This window comes from Ranitomeya imitator, chromosome 3 (assembly GCF_032444005.1).
Source record: "Ranitomeya imitator isolate aRanImi1 chromosome 3, aRanImi1.pri, whole genome shotgun sequence".
NCBI lineage: Eukaryota > Metazoa > Chordata > Amphibia > Anura > Dendrobatidae > Ranitomeya > Ranitomeya imitator.
Window position 1 is genome coordinate 525,324,835 of NC_091284.1, and position 18,772 is coordinate 525,343,606.

General features: G+C 43.3%; 1 protein-coding gene across 2 annotated transcripts in view; it reads right to left on the reverse strand.

Annotated features, from left to right (window-relative positions):
- BBX (BBX high mobility group box domain containing) overlaps window positions 1-18,772 on the reverse strand; it is a 123,829-nt gene that overhangs the window by 33,805 nt on the left and 71,252 nt on the right. For both annotated transcript variants that reach the window (XM_069757770.1, XM_069757769.1), the window contains 2 exons: window positions 10,661-10,809; window positions 8,106-8,198 (listed from right to left, as the gene is read on the reverse strand). In XM_069757770.1, coding sequence (XP_069613871.1) covers window positions 8,106-8,198; window positions 10,661-10,809 — 242 coding nt within the window. The remainder of the gene's footprint in view (window positions 1-8,105; window positions 8,199-10,660; window positions 10,810-18,772) is intronic.

An 18,772-nucleotide genomic window follows, 5' to 3' on the forward strand; every position in this document is an offset into this window, starting at 1 on the left:
GGGTTGCGGCTAAAGTTAGGGTTGCGGCTAAAGTTAGGGTTTGAATTACATTTACGGTTGGGAATAGGGTTGGGATTAGGGTTAGGGGTGTGTCAGGGTTAGGGGTGTGTTTAGGGTTACTGTTGAGATTAGGGCTAGGGGTGTGATTGGATTAGGGTTTCAGTTATAATTTGGGGGGGTTTCCACTGTTTAGGCACATCAGGGGCTCTCCAAACGCATCATGGCGTCCGATCTCAATTCCAGCTAATTCTGCGTTGAAAAAGTAAAACAGTGCTCCTTCCCTTCCGAGCTCTCCCGTGTGCCCAAACAGGGGTTTACCCCAACATATGGGGTATCAGCGTACTTAGGACACATTGGACAACAACTTTTGTGGTCCAATTTCTCCTCTTACCCTCGGGAAAATACAAAACTGGGGGCTAAAAAATAATTTTTGGGGGAAATTTTTTTTTTTATATTCACGGCTCTGCGTTATAAACTGTAGTGAAACATTTGGGGGTTCAAAGCTCACACAACATATCTACATAAGTTCCTTAGGGGGTCTACTTTCCAGAATGGTGTCACTTGTGGGGGGTTTCCACTGTTTAGGTACATAAGGGGCTCTGCAAACGCAATGTGACGCCTGCAGACCATTCCATCTAAGTCTGCATTCCAAATGGCGCTCCTTCCCTTCCGAGCCCTCCCATGCGCCCAAACGGTGGTTCCCCCCCACATATGGGGTATCAGCGCACTCAGGACAAATTGGACAACAACTTTTGGGGTCCAATTTCTCCCGTTACCCTCGGGAAAATACAAAACTGGGGGCTAAAAAATAATTTTTGTGGGAAAAAATGTTTGTTTTATTTTTACGGCTCTGCATTATAAACTTCTGTGAAGCCCTTGGTGGGTCAAAGTGCTCACCACACATCTAGATGAGTTCCTTAGGGGGCCTACTTTCCAAAATAGTGTCACTTGTGGGGGGTTTCAATGTTTAGGCACATCAGTGGCTCTCCAAACGATACATGGCGTCCCATCTCAATTTCTGTCAATTTTGCATTGAAAAGTCAAACGGCGCTCCTTCCCTTCCGAGCTCTCCCATGCGCCCAAACAGTGGTTTACCCCCACATATGGGGTATCAGCGTACTCAGGACCAATTATACAACAACTTTTGGGGTCCATCTTCTCCTGTTACCCTTGGTAAAATAAAACAAATTGGAGCTGAAGTAAATTTTTTGTGAAAAAAAGTTAAATGTTCATTTTTATTTAAACATTCCAAAAATTCTTGTGAAACACCTGAAGGGTTAATAAACTTCTTAAATGTGGTTTTGAGCACCTTGAGGGGTGCAGTTTTTAGAATGGTGTCACACTTGGGTATTTTCTATCATATAGACCCCTCAAAATGACTTCAAATGAGATGTGGTCCCTAAAAAAAAAAATGGTGTTGTAAAAATGAGAAATTGCTGGTCAACTTTTAACCCTTATAACTCCCTAACAAAAAAAATTTTGGTTCCAAAATTGTGCTGATGTAAAGTAGACATGTGGGAAATGTTACTTATTAAGTATTTTGTGTGACATATCTCTGTGATTTAATTGCATAAAAATTTAAAGTTGGAAAATTGCAAAATTTTCCGCCTTTTTCACAAATAAACGCAGGTAATATCAAAGAAATTTTACCACTATCATGAAGTACAATATGTCACGAGAAAACAATGTCAGAATCACTGGGATCCGTTGAAGCGTTCCAGAGTTATAACCTCATAAAAGGGACAGTGGTCAGAATTGTAAAAATTGGCCTGGTCATTAACGTGCAAACCACCCTTGGGGGTAAAGGGGTTAAATAGCGGGAAAAACGCGAAAAATCCACAAAATTAATGAACATGCTGCTTTTTTTACCGCAATGCGTTTTTTTCGCAGAAAAAAACGCATCATGTGCACAAAAATTGCAGAATGCATTCTAAATGATAGGATGCACATGTCTGTGTTTTTAATACGTTTTTATAGCATTTTTATCGTGAAAAAACGTGAAAAAAAACACGAAAAAACCTGAACCTGTGCACATACCCTTACACTTCCATCCCCGTAGGTTATTCCATACACTTGAAGGAAACCTACGAGAACTTGGAATTGGTTCTTTGTAAACCTAAATATGAAGATCACAGTTGGCAAGTGAGTGGAGTATTAGGGGATATGCACACATAGCGGATTTTGTTGTGGATCCGCAGCAGATTGGCCGCTGCGGTTTCGCAACAGTTTTCCCTGAGTTTACAGTACCATGTAAACCTATGGAAAACAAAATCCGCAGTGCACATGCTGTGTAAAAAAACTCACGGAAACGCTACACTTTCAGCAAAGTGTGTAAGTGGCCGTAAAGGTCTTGTGCATGCTGCTTGGGCAACAAGCTGGGTTTACCAAATACCCTGGTTTTCTGTGGGACAGTCAAAACTGACAAAATCACTGGACCAAGAAGAGTTGACAGCCAAGGATGCTTGTACTCTATACTCTGTGAAAAAAATGTCCTCCGAGAAGCTTTGGTAACGCCCTATAAAGTTCTTCTACCATCTCTCCACATAAAATTGGTCTTAAGGAAGCAATATGTAAAATCACTTCCAAGAATTGGGGAATGCTTCCAATACTTGGTCATCAAGTTTCCAAGCCTCTCGGAGGCAAAATTGAAGGAAGGGGTGTTCATCGGACCAGACATTAGAAGGCTTATAGCTAATAAAGAGTTTATCAATACCATGACAGATCCTCAAAAAGAAGGGTGGATTGCATTTAAAGAGGTCGTAGAGAAACTTTTAGGCAATAAAAGAGGGATTTTTGGTTCTTACCGTAAAATCTTTCTTGGAGCCTTCATTGGGGGACACAGGTAACTATGGGTGTATGCTGCTGTCACTAGGAGGCTGACACTATGCAAATAAAGAAGAAGTAACTCCTCCCCGGCAGTATACACCCTCCGACAGGCACCAGGCAACTCAGTTGGTGCAAAAGCATTAGTAGGAACAGGTAATATAAAACTCAACCTATGTACCAACCCACAACAACGGCACGTTGGCCAATACGGTACAAGTTCAAGGGAGGGTGCTGTGTCCCCCAATGAAGGCTCCAAGAAAGAGATTTTACAGTAAGAACCAAAAATCCCTCTTTCTTTCTCGACTCATTGGGGGACACAGGTAACCATGGGATGTCCAAAAGCAGTCCCTAGGGCAGGATATTCTGCAGAAAAAAGAGGAGTTAGGTCAGCCGGTCAGAAACCGCCGCCTGCAGTATCCTCCTACCCAGACTCGCGTCCGCAGAAGCCTGAGTATGCACCTTGTAGAATTTGACAAAATTGTGAATGGATGACCACGTTGCGGCCTTGCAAACCTGCGAGGCCGACGCTTGGTGACGAACTGCCCAGGAAGCTCCCACAGCCTGGGTAGAGTGAGCCTTCACCCCCGACGGAGGCCGTTTGTCTTGAACATGGTATGCCTCCAGAACCGCCGAACGGATCCAACGACCAATTGTGGACTTGGAGGCGGGGAGCCCCTTTCGCCGCCCTTCCGAGACGAACAGATAATCGGCCTGAAGAAAAGAGGCAGTTCTGGCGAGATAAATTCGGATAGCCCTGACCACATCCAACTTGTGAAGAGATTTTTAGAAGGGATGAACCGGGGAAGGGCACAAGGAAGGGAGGACAATGTCCTCATTGATGTGAAAAGCCGAAACCACCTTTGGTAGAAAGGGAAAAAACGGACGAAGAACCACTTTGTCCTGATGCAGGACTAGAAAGGGAGAACGACAGGATAATGCCGCCAACTCCGACACTCTTCTAATGGAGGTGATGGCGACCAAAAAGGCTACCTTCCAGGATAGAAGCGAGAAGGCAATGTCCTGAATCGGTTCAAAGGGCGTACGCTGGAGGACGTCCAAAACGAGGTTGAGGTCCCAAGGCTTGACAGGATGACGATAAGGGGGAGCTACATGAGCAACCCCCTGGATGAAGGTCCTCACCTAAGGCAGGGAGGTCAGGTTTCTTTGAAAAAGAATGGACAGAGCGGAAATCTGACCCTTCAAGGTGCTAAGGGAAAGACCCGAATCTAGACCCGTTGAAGGAAACTGAGAAGGGATGGAAGGGAAAAGGTCATAGGAAACAGATTGTTGTCCTGACACCACCGGAAAAAAGCCTTCCAACACCTGTGGTAAATACGCGAGGAACCGGTTTTCTTGCCCTAATCATAGTCTGGATGACGCTATGAGAAAAACCCGCGTCCTTCAGGACCGCAGCCTCAACGGCCATACCGTTAAATTCAGAGACCGAGAATTCGGGTGGAAGAGGGGGCCCTGCGAGAGAAGGTCCGGACGATCCGGGAGCCTCCACGGAACGTCCGATAGCATGTTCACCAGTTCCGCATCTGGAGGCCAATCTGGAGCTACTAAGAGCACGGGAACCCCTTCTGCCTTGATCTTTTTTACGACCCTTGGGATCAAGGGTATGGGTGGAAACAGATAGGGCATCTGGAACTGGGTCCACTAGATCACGAGAGCGTCGCATCTGACAGCCATCGGATCCCGAGATCTGGAGACGTACTGGGGAACCTTGTGGTTTGCCCGGGAAGCCATCAAGTCGACGTCTGGAATGCCCCACCGCTGGCAAATCTGGCTGAAGACTGCGGGAAGAAGAGACCACTCGCCCGCCACGATGCCCTGGCGACTCAGAAAGTCGGCTTTCCAATTGTCCACTGCTGGGATGTGGACGGCTGACAGAGAGGGAACGTGATCCTCCGCCCAACGCAGAATTTTTGCCACTTCCGCCATGACTTGCCTGCTGCGAGTCCCTCCCTGATGGTTTATGTAAGCCACGGCTGTGGCGTTGTCCGACTGAATGCGGACCGGTTTCCCTGAAAGGAGAGACTCCCAGCGGATGAGGGCTAGGAAGATGGCTCTGATTTCCAAGAGGTTGATAGGGAGGCACGCCTCCTGAGCAGTCCAGCGGCCCTGGGCCGTGAGGTGGAGAAAAACCGCTCCCCAACTTTGGAGGCTGGCGTCGGTGGTGATCACCTGCCAGCGGGGAGGGAGAAATGACCTCCCGCGCAGAATGGAGGTGAACAGCGTCCACCAAGAGAGAGACTGCTTCACCCAGGGCGAGAGGCGAAACGGACGATCCAGGGAAAGTGGGTTTCTGTCCCAGGCAGACAGAAGGGCCAGCTGGAGGGGACGAGAGTGGAACTGAGCATAGGGGACCGCTTCCATGGAAGCGACCATCCTCCCCAGAACCCTCATGGCGAGGCGGAGAGACAGAGGATTCGGGCTCTTTAGAGCTCCGACCCCCCCGGCGAAGAGAAAGGAACTTCTCTTTGGGGAGAAAGACCTGAGCCTGAGAGGTATCGAATTCAATGCCCAGGAACTCCAGGCGCTGAGTTGGAATCAGGGAAGACTTTTGATAATTGATTAACCAGCCGAGGCGAAGAAGCATGTCCAGAGTAAGTTGGAGGCTCTGGCTGCAATCCTGACGGGATGGACCCTTGATCAAGAGGTCGTCGAGATATGGGATTACCAGAATCCCCTTCGAACGAAGAATGGCCATGACAGCTGCCATGACATTCGTGAAGACCCTGGACGCAGACGCCAGACCGAAGGGGAGGGCTGTGAACTGATAATGATGACCCTGGATCGCGAACCGGAGGAATCTCTGATGCCGTACGCAAGTAGGAACGTGAAGGTACGCATCTCGGATATCCACGTAACACAGAAACTCTCCCTGTTCCATGGACGCGACCACCGAGCGTAGAGATTCCATCCTGAAGCGCCGAATCCGGAGATGGCGGATCAGCTGCTTGAGATCCAAAATTGGACGGAGAGAGCCGTCCTTTTTTGGAACCACGAACAGGTTTGAGTAAAAACCCGAAAACTGCTCGCCATAAGGCACCGGAACTACGACTCCTGAGGCGAGGAGCAAATCGACGGCCTGGAGAAGTCCTGAGAGGTGGGAGGGCTGTTTGGGAGGACGAGAGAGCAGGAAACGTCTTCCTGGGGGCAAAGAAAATTCTATCTTGTAGCCTGAAGTGACGATCTCCCTGACCCAGGCATCGTCGACTACTGATAGCCAAACCTCTGAGAACAGAAGAAGCCGGCCTCCCACCCTGGAGGGATTTCCAGGTGGGGCGACCCGTCATGTTAGAAAACCTGTGGTCCCGAGATCCCGATGGTTTTGCGGGGTGGCTCTTAGCCCTCCAGCGTGGTGGAGGTCTGAAAGAAGGTTTTCTTCGGTCTCCCTGTGAAGAAGAACGGTCCTGGCTGGAGTTTCCTGAGGCGAAGGACCGAAAAGGGCGAAAGGACTGGGGGCCCTCCTGTTGAAGGGACCTTTGGGCTTGGACTGGGGTAAGGAGGTACTCTTACCCCCTGTAGCGTCCGAGATCATTTGATCCAACTGCGTGCCGAAGAGTCTAGAACCCTGGAAGGGCAGACCAGTGAGAGATTTCTTAGAAGCGGGGTCAGTGGTCCACGCTTTTAGCCAGAGAATCCGGCAAATGGCCACAATGTTGCTATTAGCCCTGGTGGAGCAGGCCGCTGCATCAAGGGAGGCATTCATGAGGTATTTTCCCGCAAGAGAAATCTGATCCGCTAAATCAGACAGTTCCTTAGCAGGAGCAGAGGCCAAAATGCCCCTGCGCAGGGTCTTGGCCCAGGCTGACACAGCCTTAGCTACCCAGGACAAGGCGAAACTAGGGCAGAGGGAGGCTCCGGACGCCTCAAATGCCGATTTTGCTAATGCCTCGATTTGCCTGTCCGTGGGGTCCTTAAGGGAAGCCGCGTCCGGGATAGACAGAACTGTCTGCGAGGATAGCCTGGAGATGGGCGGGTCGACCTTAGGAGACTCAGACCATTTGGAGACAAGGTCGGAGTGAAAGGGGTATAGCACGTCAAGCCGTTTCCTGCCAGGGAAGCACTTACCAAGGTTTTCCCAGTGTGTGGAGGTAGTATTATCAAACTCCTTGTGATTAGGAAAAACCCTAGAGGGACGTTTAATCCGTTTAAATGCAACGGAGACGTTCTGAGAGCTTGCCTCATCCTCTTTAAGCTCAAGCTTTTGAATGATAGCTGAAATAAAGCTATCGACCATCTCCTGTGTTCCGGAAGTCTGATCTGCATCAGAGTCAGATTCCGACAGAGGATAGATCAGACCCGACGTCCGCCTGCGAGGAGGGGAAAAGGGCAGATAGGGGAATCCCGTCCAGGGAACTGGAAGATGATCTAGATAAGGTCCTTTTTCTGTCTCTTTTGTCCGGTCTGCCTCTGTGAGGGTCTTGGACAGGTGCGAGTGAATCGCCGTGTGAGGCGTTCGTGGCACTGGTGGCATTAGAGAGAAGCGGGATACGTTCAAGTGCCTGGACCAGGGTCTAAGAAACCTTAGTCAGGACGGACACTGATTGGGACATAGCAACAGCCCACTCCGGGGGAGGGGGGATGCACTCATCCCGGCACCTAGGAGCTTCCTGAGGGACAGACATGGTGGAAGGGAGGCAGGACGGGCAGAAAGGTGAAGGCTGACCTGAGGCCCACTTTTTCTTACAGTGAGCACAGGCGTAATGGATGGCCGTAGTGGCAAAGGCCGGAGTGGGGTCGGACATAGGTGGATATTACCTTGTCCTGGAGCGGAGAAGTACTGCCGGGAGGAGTTGAGCCCGAGAGAGCAGTAGCGCTGAGCCAGCTGAAAAACAGCGACAGCAGTAGCCGCAGGTGCCTGTGTTCCCCGGAGATTCGTAATAAAATTGTTTCTGTAAAGTTTGTTGGAAAAACAAAAAATTGCTGACCAACTCTGAACCCTTCTAACTTCCTAACAAAAACAAATTACATTTAAAAGATGTTGTTTATTTAAAGTAGTCATGTGGGAAATGTTATATATCAGCTATTTTGTGTGACAGCAGAAAAATTAAAAGTTTGAAAATTGCAAAATTTTCATCCAAATTCCAATATTTTCACAAATAAAAGTATAAACTATCGACCTGAATTTACCACTCCGGCGTTTCAGAGTTATTAACACAAAGGGACAGTGGTCAGAATTGTAATATTTGTCCTTGTCAGGAAGGTGAAAATAGGTGCGGGGGTCAAGGGGTTAATGTAACCATACAGCTATGACAGTAAACGTATACCTTTATCTGACGTGCTTGGTTTCTCCTTTTTCTGCTTGTATTTGTTTACAATTTTATGAAATAGATTCTTCTTCGGAGACTGTAAAGCAGCTGCTATAAAATACAAGAAGATCCCAGTGTGGTTATTACATCTCACCCAATCCTGCCATACACTGGAAAGAAATATTTACTCATTTACATTTAAATATATATTAGTTATTCCTTTGAAAGTAATGACTGGCGATTCGTGAAGCTCAAGTAAGGGTTTAGGCAGCATGTAGGTTTTACTCTGAAAAACTGTGGCATTTCAGAGAAAACATACTTTTAAAAGATGGTGGCCAGGGAATGACACTAGGAGTATTACTTCAAGGCACAGGACTCTAGCAGCTTCTCTCCACTTATTTACTGCGAAAGACCTGCAAGTCATCATGGGAAGTGTGGCAAGGAAATTCTGTCATCTGAGCAGCATAGTCCCCAGCCGGTTTTTCCAAGCATTATTTCTCAGAATTGCTGCAATGTTTCGGAGTAAAGCATATACAACCCCTGGCAAAAATTACGTAATCACCGGCGTTGGAGGATGTTTATTCAGTTGTTTAATTTTGTAGAAAAAAAGCAGATCACAGACCAGGCACAAAACTAAAGTAATTTCAAATGGCAACTTTCTGGCTTTAAGAATCACTAAAAGAAATCAAGAATAAAAAAAAATGTGGTAGTCAGTAATGGTTACTAAGCATAGGGGAAAAATTATGGAATTGCTCAATTTTGAGGAAAAGTTATGGAATCACCCTGTAACTTTTCATACCCAAAAATAAGACGTGCATCAAATGACATCTGCTCTTTAGTCTGCATCTAAAAAAGAGTGATCGCATCTTGGAGAGCTGTTGCACTAAGTGGACTGACATGAGTCATGGGTCCAACAGGAGAGATGTCAATTGAAACAAAGTAGAGGATTATCAAACTCTTAAAAGAGGGTAAATCATCACGCAATGTTGCAAAAGATGTTGGTTGTTCAGTCAGCTGTGTCTAAAATCTGGACCAAATACAAACAACATGGGAAGGTTGTTAAAGGCAAACATACTGGTAGACCAAGGAAGACATCAAAGCATCAAGACCAGAAATTTTAAAGCAATATGTCTTCAAAACAGGAAATGCACAACAAATGCGGAACAAATGGGTGGAAACTGGAGTCAACGTCTGTGACTGAACTGTAAGAAACCGCCTAAAAGAAATGGGATTTACATACAGAAAAGCTAAACGAAAGCCATCATTAACACCTCAACAGAAAAAAACAAGGTTACAATGGGCTAAGGAAAAGCAATCGTGGACCGTGGATGACTGGATGAAAGTCATATTCAGTGATGAATCCCGAATCTGCATTGGGCAAGGTGATGATGCTAGAACTTTTGTTTGGTGCCATTCCAATGAGATTTATAAAGATGACTGCCTGAAGAGAACATGCAAATTTCCACAGTCATTGATGATATGGGGCTGCATGTCGGGTAAAGGCACTGAGGAGATGGCTGTCATTACATGTTCAAGAAATGCACAAGTTTATGTTGATATTTTGGACACTTGTCTTATCCCATCAATTGAAAGGATGTTTGGGGATGAAGGCACTAATTACCGTATATATCTCACGGACATCTATCTATATGTTTCATATCTATCTATCTTTGCACATCTTTAACAAAAAATCATTAATTTCTACTCTGCATTCTATTCTGGCACCTATATATTATCCGTGTGCACGTATTGTCAACCGTGCTGCCAGAAAAAAAAGAGACGTGTCTTTGTGGGTGTCACACATAAACGGGTTCTTAGGTTATGTGCACACAACAACTTCAAGACTAAGCTGCCGGCGGTCTCTTTCCTGCAGTGGCATTTCTGGCGTCTTTGCATCTTTTTTTTTTCTATTGTTTAAATTGTAGCTAGCAAAGAATGAACATGCTACTTCTTGTAACCACGTTATGGTTTCCAGACCCAGGAGAGGTTGAAAAGTAACAAAAAACTGAACATATGCACAGCAATGTCATTTCTACATTGCTCTGTAGTATGTTCATTTTTTGTAGTGGCGCTTTTTCACATGGAATCCGCCTGATAAAGATGTTGTGTGTAAACTAACGCTGCCCAGGTCTCTCCAGAGTTTCCTCTATGCCTCCTATGGCAGAGCTGGCGTGTGACCCCTGCAGCCAGTCAGTGATCACAGTGTTGCTACACTGGTATGGTCACTGTTTGGCAACTGTAGTTACATGCTGATCCCGCTGGAAGGGAAAGAGAGGAAACCCAGGCAATGATGTGGCAAAGTGATGGTACGTTGGTAGATACATCTTCTATTTTTCTAGACTATTCAAAGTCAGTTTGCAAAGTAAAAATTAATTGGGCAACCCCAATACGATAAGTATCTCTCTCTATATAATAGTGGGGTCCCGTTGCATGGGAGAAAAAAGTATACAAATCTATACAGTGGTGGCTATGGTTCTCCAAAGAGAAGCACATATCACAGCCACACTCCGCGCGGGATATTAATTGTAGCCACAAGGACATTTCATTAAAAACATGACATATACTACTGGTACCTTTGTTTACTTTCTGTTCCTCCGCTTGCTCATTTTTGGGCTTTTTCTTCTTCCTCTGCAATGAAGCATTTTTGCGGTCAAACGTAACTGGACTATACTGAGGAAGACTATTGAATTTCTTCTCAAATTCTTCTTCTAGCTTTGCCAAACTATAAAACACAGCACAGTTAGCCTCTTAAATGTAGGAATGTGACTAATTACAATTACAGCTATATGGATTATACATAACTAAAATCACAATTATTTGTACTGCCCAGGAAAAGTTTAAACCACTGTTCTTTCGTTCCTAGCTTATTTTAGATGGATCGTGGCTTACTCCTTAACGGGAACTTGTCATGTGAAAAAACACTTAGTAACCAGCACATATGGGTTTAATCTGCAAGTTAATAAAGTTCTGAACCTGCCTGGAACTGACACTTAGTACCCTACTGCCAGGAGAAAATTAACTTTATTCCTCCTGGCAACGTTCTGGTTTCAGTCATGGGGACGGAGCAGGTTAAGTCACCGCTATGGGTATATTGAGCGGCCACATTGAGCAGCAAGCCCTAATGTTGAGCTGTTGTCAGTCAGTGTTGGGGGCACGGTTACAGCCGCCACTCTATACACAGAGCGGTGACTGAACCAGCACTTGCACCGCCCCATGACGGAAACCAGAATGCTGCCAGGAGAAAGAAAGCTAATTTCCTCCTGGCAGTGGGGCTCTCAGTGCAGGCAGCAGGCAGGTTCAGAATACTATTAACCTGCAGATTAATCTCATATATGCAAGAGTAATAGTATTTTTCCATGATCACTTTAAAAGAAGTTTCCAAGAGTTACATATTTAGGAACAAAACACTTTGTGGATGTTACCTGTGCAAAAAATGGGTTATGTCTTTCCAACAGAAAAGTCGAAGGTCCTCAAGACTTCCCACAGAGGCTTCAGTGCAAAATAGACCCCAATAAGTGACATGTCAGTGGCAAATTATAATTCCCTTTGAGCTATTTGTTGTGTGGTGATATCACTGTGGTATAAACACATTTCACAAAAATTTACCTTTAGTATGCCAATGCTGAAGTCCAACCCCTTTCTCACTGAAGCCTGTTCTCACCTTGATGATCAGGCCAAATTTTTCAATTCGGACATGTTCTTTTATGCGACAATAACTCTGGAAACGCTTCTCTATATTGCAGTGATTCTGAGAATGTTTTTTGTGATATATTGCATTTTATGTTACTGGTAAATTCTGGTTGATATGATGTGCGTTTATTTCTGAAAACATCTAAAATGACAAATCTAGAAAAATGTGCAATTTTCAAACTGAATTTTTTATTTTTTTTAAAAAAGATCGTAATACCACACAAAATAGTTAATAATAACTAGTCTAAGTTGGTGAAGTGAGAAAAATAGACATAAATTTAATTTATGTGATCAAATAACTAAAAATTGGCATGTGAATATGTATTCACCCCTTTTGCCATGAAGCCCCTAAAAATTTCTGGTGCAAGCAATTATCTTCATAAGTCACATGCGAAGTGATATATTGCACATAGAAAGTAAACCTAAGTGTCACATAGTCTGTCAGTATATACACACCTATTCTGAAAGGCCACAGAGGCTGCAACAACATTAAGCAAGAAGAACCACTAACCAAACCGAAACTAACCATGAAGACCAAGGAGATCTCCAAACAAGTCAGTGACAAAGTTGTTGATAAAGTACAAGTCAGGGTAGGGTTATTAAAAAAAAAAAAAAATCCCCGGAGCACCATCAAATCCATTATCATTGAATGGAAACCTGCTAAGAGAGGGTTGCCCACCAAAGCTCTCAGCCCAGGCAAGGAGGTCATTAATCAGAGAGGCAGCAGAGAGACCTAAGATAACCCTGAAGGAGCTGGAGAGTTCCCAAGAAGAGACGGGAATATCTGTCCATATGACCACAATAAGCCGTACACTGCATAGAGGTGGCCTTTATGGAAGATTGGGCGTAAAAAAAGCCTTTACTTACAAAAATTGTAAGGCTTGTTTTGAGTTTGCCAAAAGACATGTGGGAGACTCCCCAAATGTATGGAGGAAGGTGCTGTGGTCAGACAAGACCAAAATTAAACTTTATTTTAACCTTCCAACAAGACAATGACCCAAAGGACACTGCTAAAGCAACACTCGAGTGGTTTAAGGTGAAATGTGTAAATGTTTTGGAGTGGCCTAGTCAATGCCCAGACCTTAATCCAATTGAGAATCTGAGGTCAGACTTGAAGATTGCTGTTCCCCAGAGGAAGCCATCAAACTTGAAGGAGATGGAGCAGTTTTGTCTTGATGAATGGACAAAAATCCCAGTGGCCAGATGTCGAAACCTCATAGAGACTTATCCAAAGGGACTTGAAGCTGTAATTGCTGCAAAAAGAGGTGCTACAAAGTACTGACTTTAGGTGGGGAGGAATAGATATGCACACTGAAGTTTTCAGTTATTTTGTCTTATTTGTTGTTTGCTTCACGATAAAAAGAAAAAACAAAAAGTTCACAGTTGTAGGCATGTTCTTTACATGAACTAATGTAAACCCTCAAAAAACTGTGAATTTCACGGTTGTAGCAAAATAGGAAAAATGCCAAGGAGGAGGTGAATATTTTATCAAGCCACTGTATGTCAGCATATTTCTTGAATCATCTAAATTTGAAAATTGTAAAAACCTGTGTTCTTAGGGACCATCTTTTACAATGACTTTGAGGGGCTCAGAAGAACCCCAAACAAGACCCCATGAGAAAAAAAAAATGTATTAAGGTATTCAAAATGGCATTTTAAAAAGTTGTTAACCATTTAGGTGCTTCACAGGAATTAACATTAAGTGGAAACTATGTAAAAGGCTACTTTAATCCCCAATTTTTTAATTTATGCGAAGGTGACAGGAAAAAAACGTAGGCAATTTGTTGTGCAATTTCTCCTGAGTACACCGATACCCCATATGTGGTTGGAAACTAATGTAATGGCACATGTAAAGATTGAAAAGGGGCGCTATTTGAATTTAGGAGTCCAATTTTGTCTGTAATAGATTGTGGATAACATTGCATTTGTAAAGCCCATGAGAGGCCAATACAGAAGAACCCCCAGAAATGACCCCATTTTGGGAACTACTCAAGGAATTCATCTACGGTTGCAGAGAGCATTTTGAACCCACAGGCAATAAAATTACTTTTATAATAGTGGGACGAAAAAATGAATGATTATAGTTTTTTCTACTAAAATATTACTTTTGCCACAAATGGCACAAATATCACAAGGGGTAATAAGAGAACATAGACCCGATATGATGTTACACAATTTTTGCAATATGTGGTTAGAAACGGCTAATTTGGCGCACAGCATGGCTCGGAAAAGGAATTAAAATTTGCTTGGAAACGATGGATGCTATGACGCATTGGAAGAGCCCCTGAGATGCCTAAACAGGAGAAGCCCCTTACATATGACTCTATTTTGGATACTACATCACAACCCTAAAGGAATTGATCTAAAGGTATAGTAATATTTTTAAACAGATTGGTGCTTCACAGAATTTTATAGAACATTGGGATATGAAATTTTAAAAAATGGTTTCCTTTCCAGTAAAATGTTGTTTAGCCACAATTTTTGCATTTTCATAGGGGGTAAGAGGAGAAAATGGACCTCGTAATTTGTAATGCAACTTCACCTGAATAAGCCAATATCAATGTGCTCAGAATCTACTGTTAGGGTACACTGAAAAGCTCAGAAGGGAAAACACGCTGTTTTTTGGTGAAGATTCTGCTGGAAAGGTTTGCGACTGCCATGTCACTTTGGTAGAGCCACTGAGGTGCTAGAACAGGACACTGACACAACTAAACCCATCAGTTAATTCATATGGATGGGGTGAGGAGTTGCCAGCACAGGTGTCTCAATGAATATTATAACTTTGGGACATGAAGATAAAATAAATAAACTTTTAAAACTTAATGGTTGCTTTAGTCACAGACTTTTCATTTTGAACCCACAGATATTTCACAGAATTTGATAATGTTGAGCCCTGAAAATGAAAAAAATATAATTTTCTCTTCCAAAAAAATGTTGGTTGTGCCCCACATTATTTATTTTCACAAAGGTAACAGGAGAAAAAGGACCATATGATTTTTTGTGCAATTTTTCCTGAGTATGCCAATGCCCCATAAGTGGTGTAAAACTACTGTCTGGGGGCACATCAGGGCTCGGAAGAGAAGGCGCACCAATTGAATTCTGGAGCTCAATTTTCCCTGGAATAGATGTCAGACACCATGCCACATTTGAAGAGCCCCTGACTTGCCAAAACAGAAATCTCAATAAAATGCAGGGACTTGAACATATCATTTGAGCACACCCAAGATACTCAGATATCACCAGAGCATGCTCGGATAACACATTATCTGATCACATTCGTTCATCACTAAGGCCGGGTTCACACTGCGTTAAACAGCAGCCCGTTCAACATACGCTAACGGGCTGCTGTCAACGCAAGTGCCGGTATATGCAGAGCGCTAGCGCAGATAGAGCATCTGCTAGCTCTATCTGCGCTAGCGGTGACGGACCCGGAAACACTGCAGCCCGCGTCTCAGGGTCCGTCACTCAATGACGGCACATTGTGGGAGTGCGCTAGCGATGCCTCCAACATAGGGGATAATGGCGGCGTTAGACGGACTATGTTACACCGCGTTTATGCCGCGTCTAACGGACGCAACAACGTAATGTGAACCCAGCCTGATAGCAGGTGAAAACGTGGATTCAAAATTATCCCTACATCAGTAGATGAATTGCCAGAGGGGTTTCATTTCTAAAATGGGCTCACTTGTGGGGATATGCTGCTGTTCTGGTACCTTAAGGGCTCTGCAAAGGAGTCTGTAAACCATTCTAGCAAAATATGTGCCTCAAAAGTAGTTCTTGACTAAATATGAGGCATTGGCATACTTAGGAGAAATTGTGTAAAAAAAAATTGTACAGTTTATTTTCTCCTATTATGAAAAACTTGGGGCTAAAACAATATTTTAGTGAAAAAAAAATGGTAATTTTCCAATTACTCAGACCAATGTTAAGCAATTCTGTGAAACGCCTGAAGGTTAAAAATGCTCACTACACGACATTCCTCAAAAAGTGTAGTTTCCAAAATGAGGTCACTTATGGGTGTTTCTGCTGTTTTGGCATGTCAAATGTAACATGGTATCCGCCATCTATTCCAACCAAAATTTAGCTTCAGAATTCAATTGGCGCTTCTTCCCTTCCAAACCCTGCTGTGAGCCCAAACGGTGGTTTTCCCCCACATATGGGGTGTCAGCGTACTCAGCAAAAATTTGTATGGTCAATTTTCTCCTGTTACCGTTGTGAAAATAAATAATTTGTGGCAAAACCAACATTTTGGGGGGAAAAAAAAAAAATTATTTTTTCATTTTCAGGGCTCAACATTATAATAGTAGTTTCCAAAATGGGGTCACTTCTGGAGGGTTTCCACTGTTCAGGCACATCAGGGGCTCTGCAAAAGCGACATGGCGTTGGCACTCGATTCCAGGCAATTTTGTGCTCCAAGTCAAATGGCGCTCCATCCCTTCCAAACCTTCCTGTGCACCCAAACAGTAGTTTTCTACCACATGTGGAATATCAGAATACTCCAGAGATATTGAATTTTCTCCTGCTACATTTGTGAAAATGCAAAATTTGGGGCTAAAGCAACTTACTGTGGTTAAAAGTACAATTGATATTTTTTTTCTTTCCACCTTGCTTTAGTTCCTGTGAAGCACCAGAATGGTGAATAAGAACTTTGAGGGGTGAAGTTTTTAAAATAGTGTCACTTCTGGGTATTTTCTGTCATATTGCTGATAAACTTTCAATAACTAAATTCCTAAAAATATTTTTTCCAAAACGATGCTGATTAGGGTTGATCGAATAGCTTTGGATAAGAGCTTATCTGAATAGTTAGCGCTTACCGAATAGCTGCCTTGGGAACCTGGCTACCTGGAGCGCACCCGATAATCAGCTGTCCGGCACCGCAGTTACATGTGTCGCGGCTATGTGACAGTCACAACACATGTATGGAGAGCTTGTTTGCTTGACTGTCACATAGCCGCGACACCTGCAGCTGCGGCACCGGATAGCTGATTATCGGGAGCGCTCCAGATAACCAGGTTACCGATGCAGCTATTAGGGAAGCGCTACACCTATTCGGATAAGGTCTTATCCAAAGCTACTCGATCATTCCTATTGCTGATGTAAAGTAAACATGTGGTTAGTGTTACTTATTAACTATTTTGTGTGGTATAACTTTCAGGTTAAAATGCATAAACATTAAAAGTTTGAAAATTGCAAAGTTTCAAAAATGTTCGCCAACTTTCCAATATTTCACAAATAAATGCAAAAAATATCGCCCTAAATTTACCACCAACAAAGTACAATGTGTCACAAAAAAAAAATCTCAGAATCACTGGGATACGTTGAAGCATTCCAGAGTTGTTACCACAAAGTGACACTAGTCAGAATTTTGGCCTGGTAAGGAAAATGGAAACAGGCTTGGGGGTGAAGGGGTTTAACTACTGTAACTATTTTACAGCTCAGGGCATTCCGGATGCTGCGATACTTTATTCCTTATTTTTGTTTTTCCATAAAAAAATACATTTTTATTGCTGGAGTTGAATTATTTGAAGAAGTTCAGTCTAATTCTATTTTTCATAGTGTGGATTGGGTCTTCCCACCAGCAAGATGCCAATGACACCCTTGTGTAGAGAAATGGCTGTAAAGACTTGGCTTCCCAGATCCATGATACAATGAGCTTGGAGTTCATATGTACTGTTGCCTGGGACATTTTTCTGCAGTTAGTCACATACGATGCCTAAGACAGTTCTCATCCAAAAAGTATAACTCGTCATAGCTAGAACACTTACTCCGGACCCATGGTATGGAAAGCAGAAACACTAATGTCTCATTCAGACATACATTTTTTTTCATGTATGAGAAAACGTACTGATTATTCTGATAAGACTGTGGTTTTAATTGGATGTGGAGAAAAAAACATTAAAAAAAAAAAAAAGTTTCTCCACCTCCTCCTTTCTAGTTTCTCCACGTTCTCCTGTCTGACAGTCTGTGATAATCAAACTGCACTCAACCAATTGCAGTTCGATTTTTTTTCAGACCCATAGACTTAAATTGACAATTTTGATATGACCCTTGGATCAATATTGGACATGTCTACGTTTATTTTTTTTAAACGGACCACTCAGCTCAAGGACAAAAAAAAATTTGGACATGTCAACAGCCCCATAGACTATCATACTTCAAAAAGGAATCATCCAGTGTTGAAGCATGAATAAAACTACACATTTATTGTAAATCTTAGTAGTAGTAAAAGAAAATCTAATTACAGACTGGTAAACCTACGCGTTTCGCTATAGTCAGCTAAGGCTGTATGCCAAAACCGCTATGTTTACCAGGCTCTAAGTGGATCTTCTTCTACCACTGTTTTAAAGATTTACAATAAATGTGAAGATTTATTCAAACTAACTACTTCATCGCTGGAGGTTTCCTTTTTGAAGTTTGGCATGTTGCAGCCCTGACTAGGGCCGTTCCATGTGATGAATTCCTGGAGTGGATACAGGTGTGCTGGCTATTGGTCAGCTGACTCTTCTTTGCCCACTTTCCCTTCTATTCCCATTGATTATGAAATTGTGAAAAACATAGATCGCACTTGTATGGGAAAAACTGATGTCTGAAAGAGGCCTAACAGTGAGACACATACTGCACTGTTATGTGTGAGAATTTTCTCTGCCTAAAAGCCTCAAATTACATAAAAGTTTGAGTAACAATAAAAACATTGTGGTACTTGAATGCTGAATATAGGAAAGTGAGAAATTTTTTTTGGATGTCTGAATAAGTATAGGTAAAAGGAATTTAAGGCATACCCTTAAGGATTTGTGCACACGTTCAGGATTTTTTGCACTTTTTTTTCGTGGTTTTTCAATATAAAACCGCGATAAAAACGCATACATTAAGCATCCTATTAGAATGCATTCCTCATTTTTTGTGCACATGCATGTTCATTCTTTGTGCAGAATTGCGGGGATTCCGCACACATAGGAATGCATTGATCCTCTTACTTTCCGCATGTGGCTATGGCT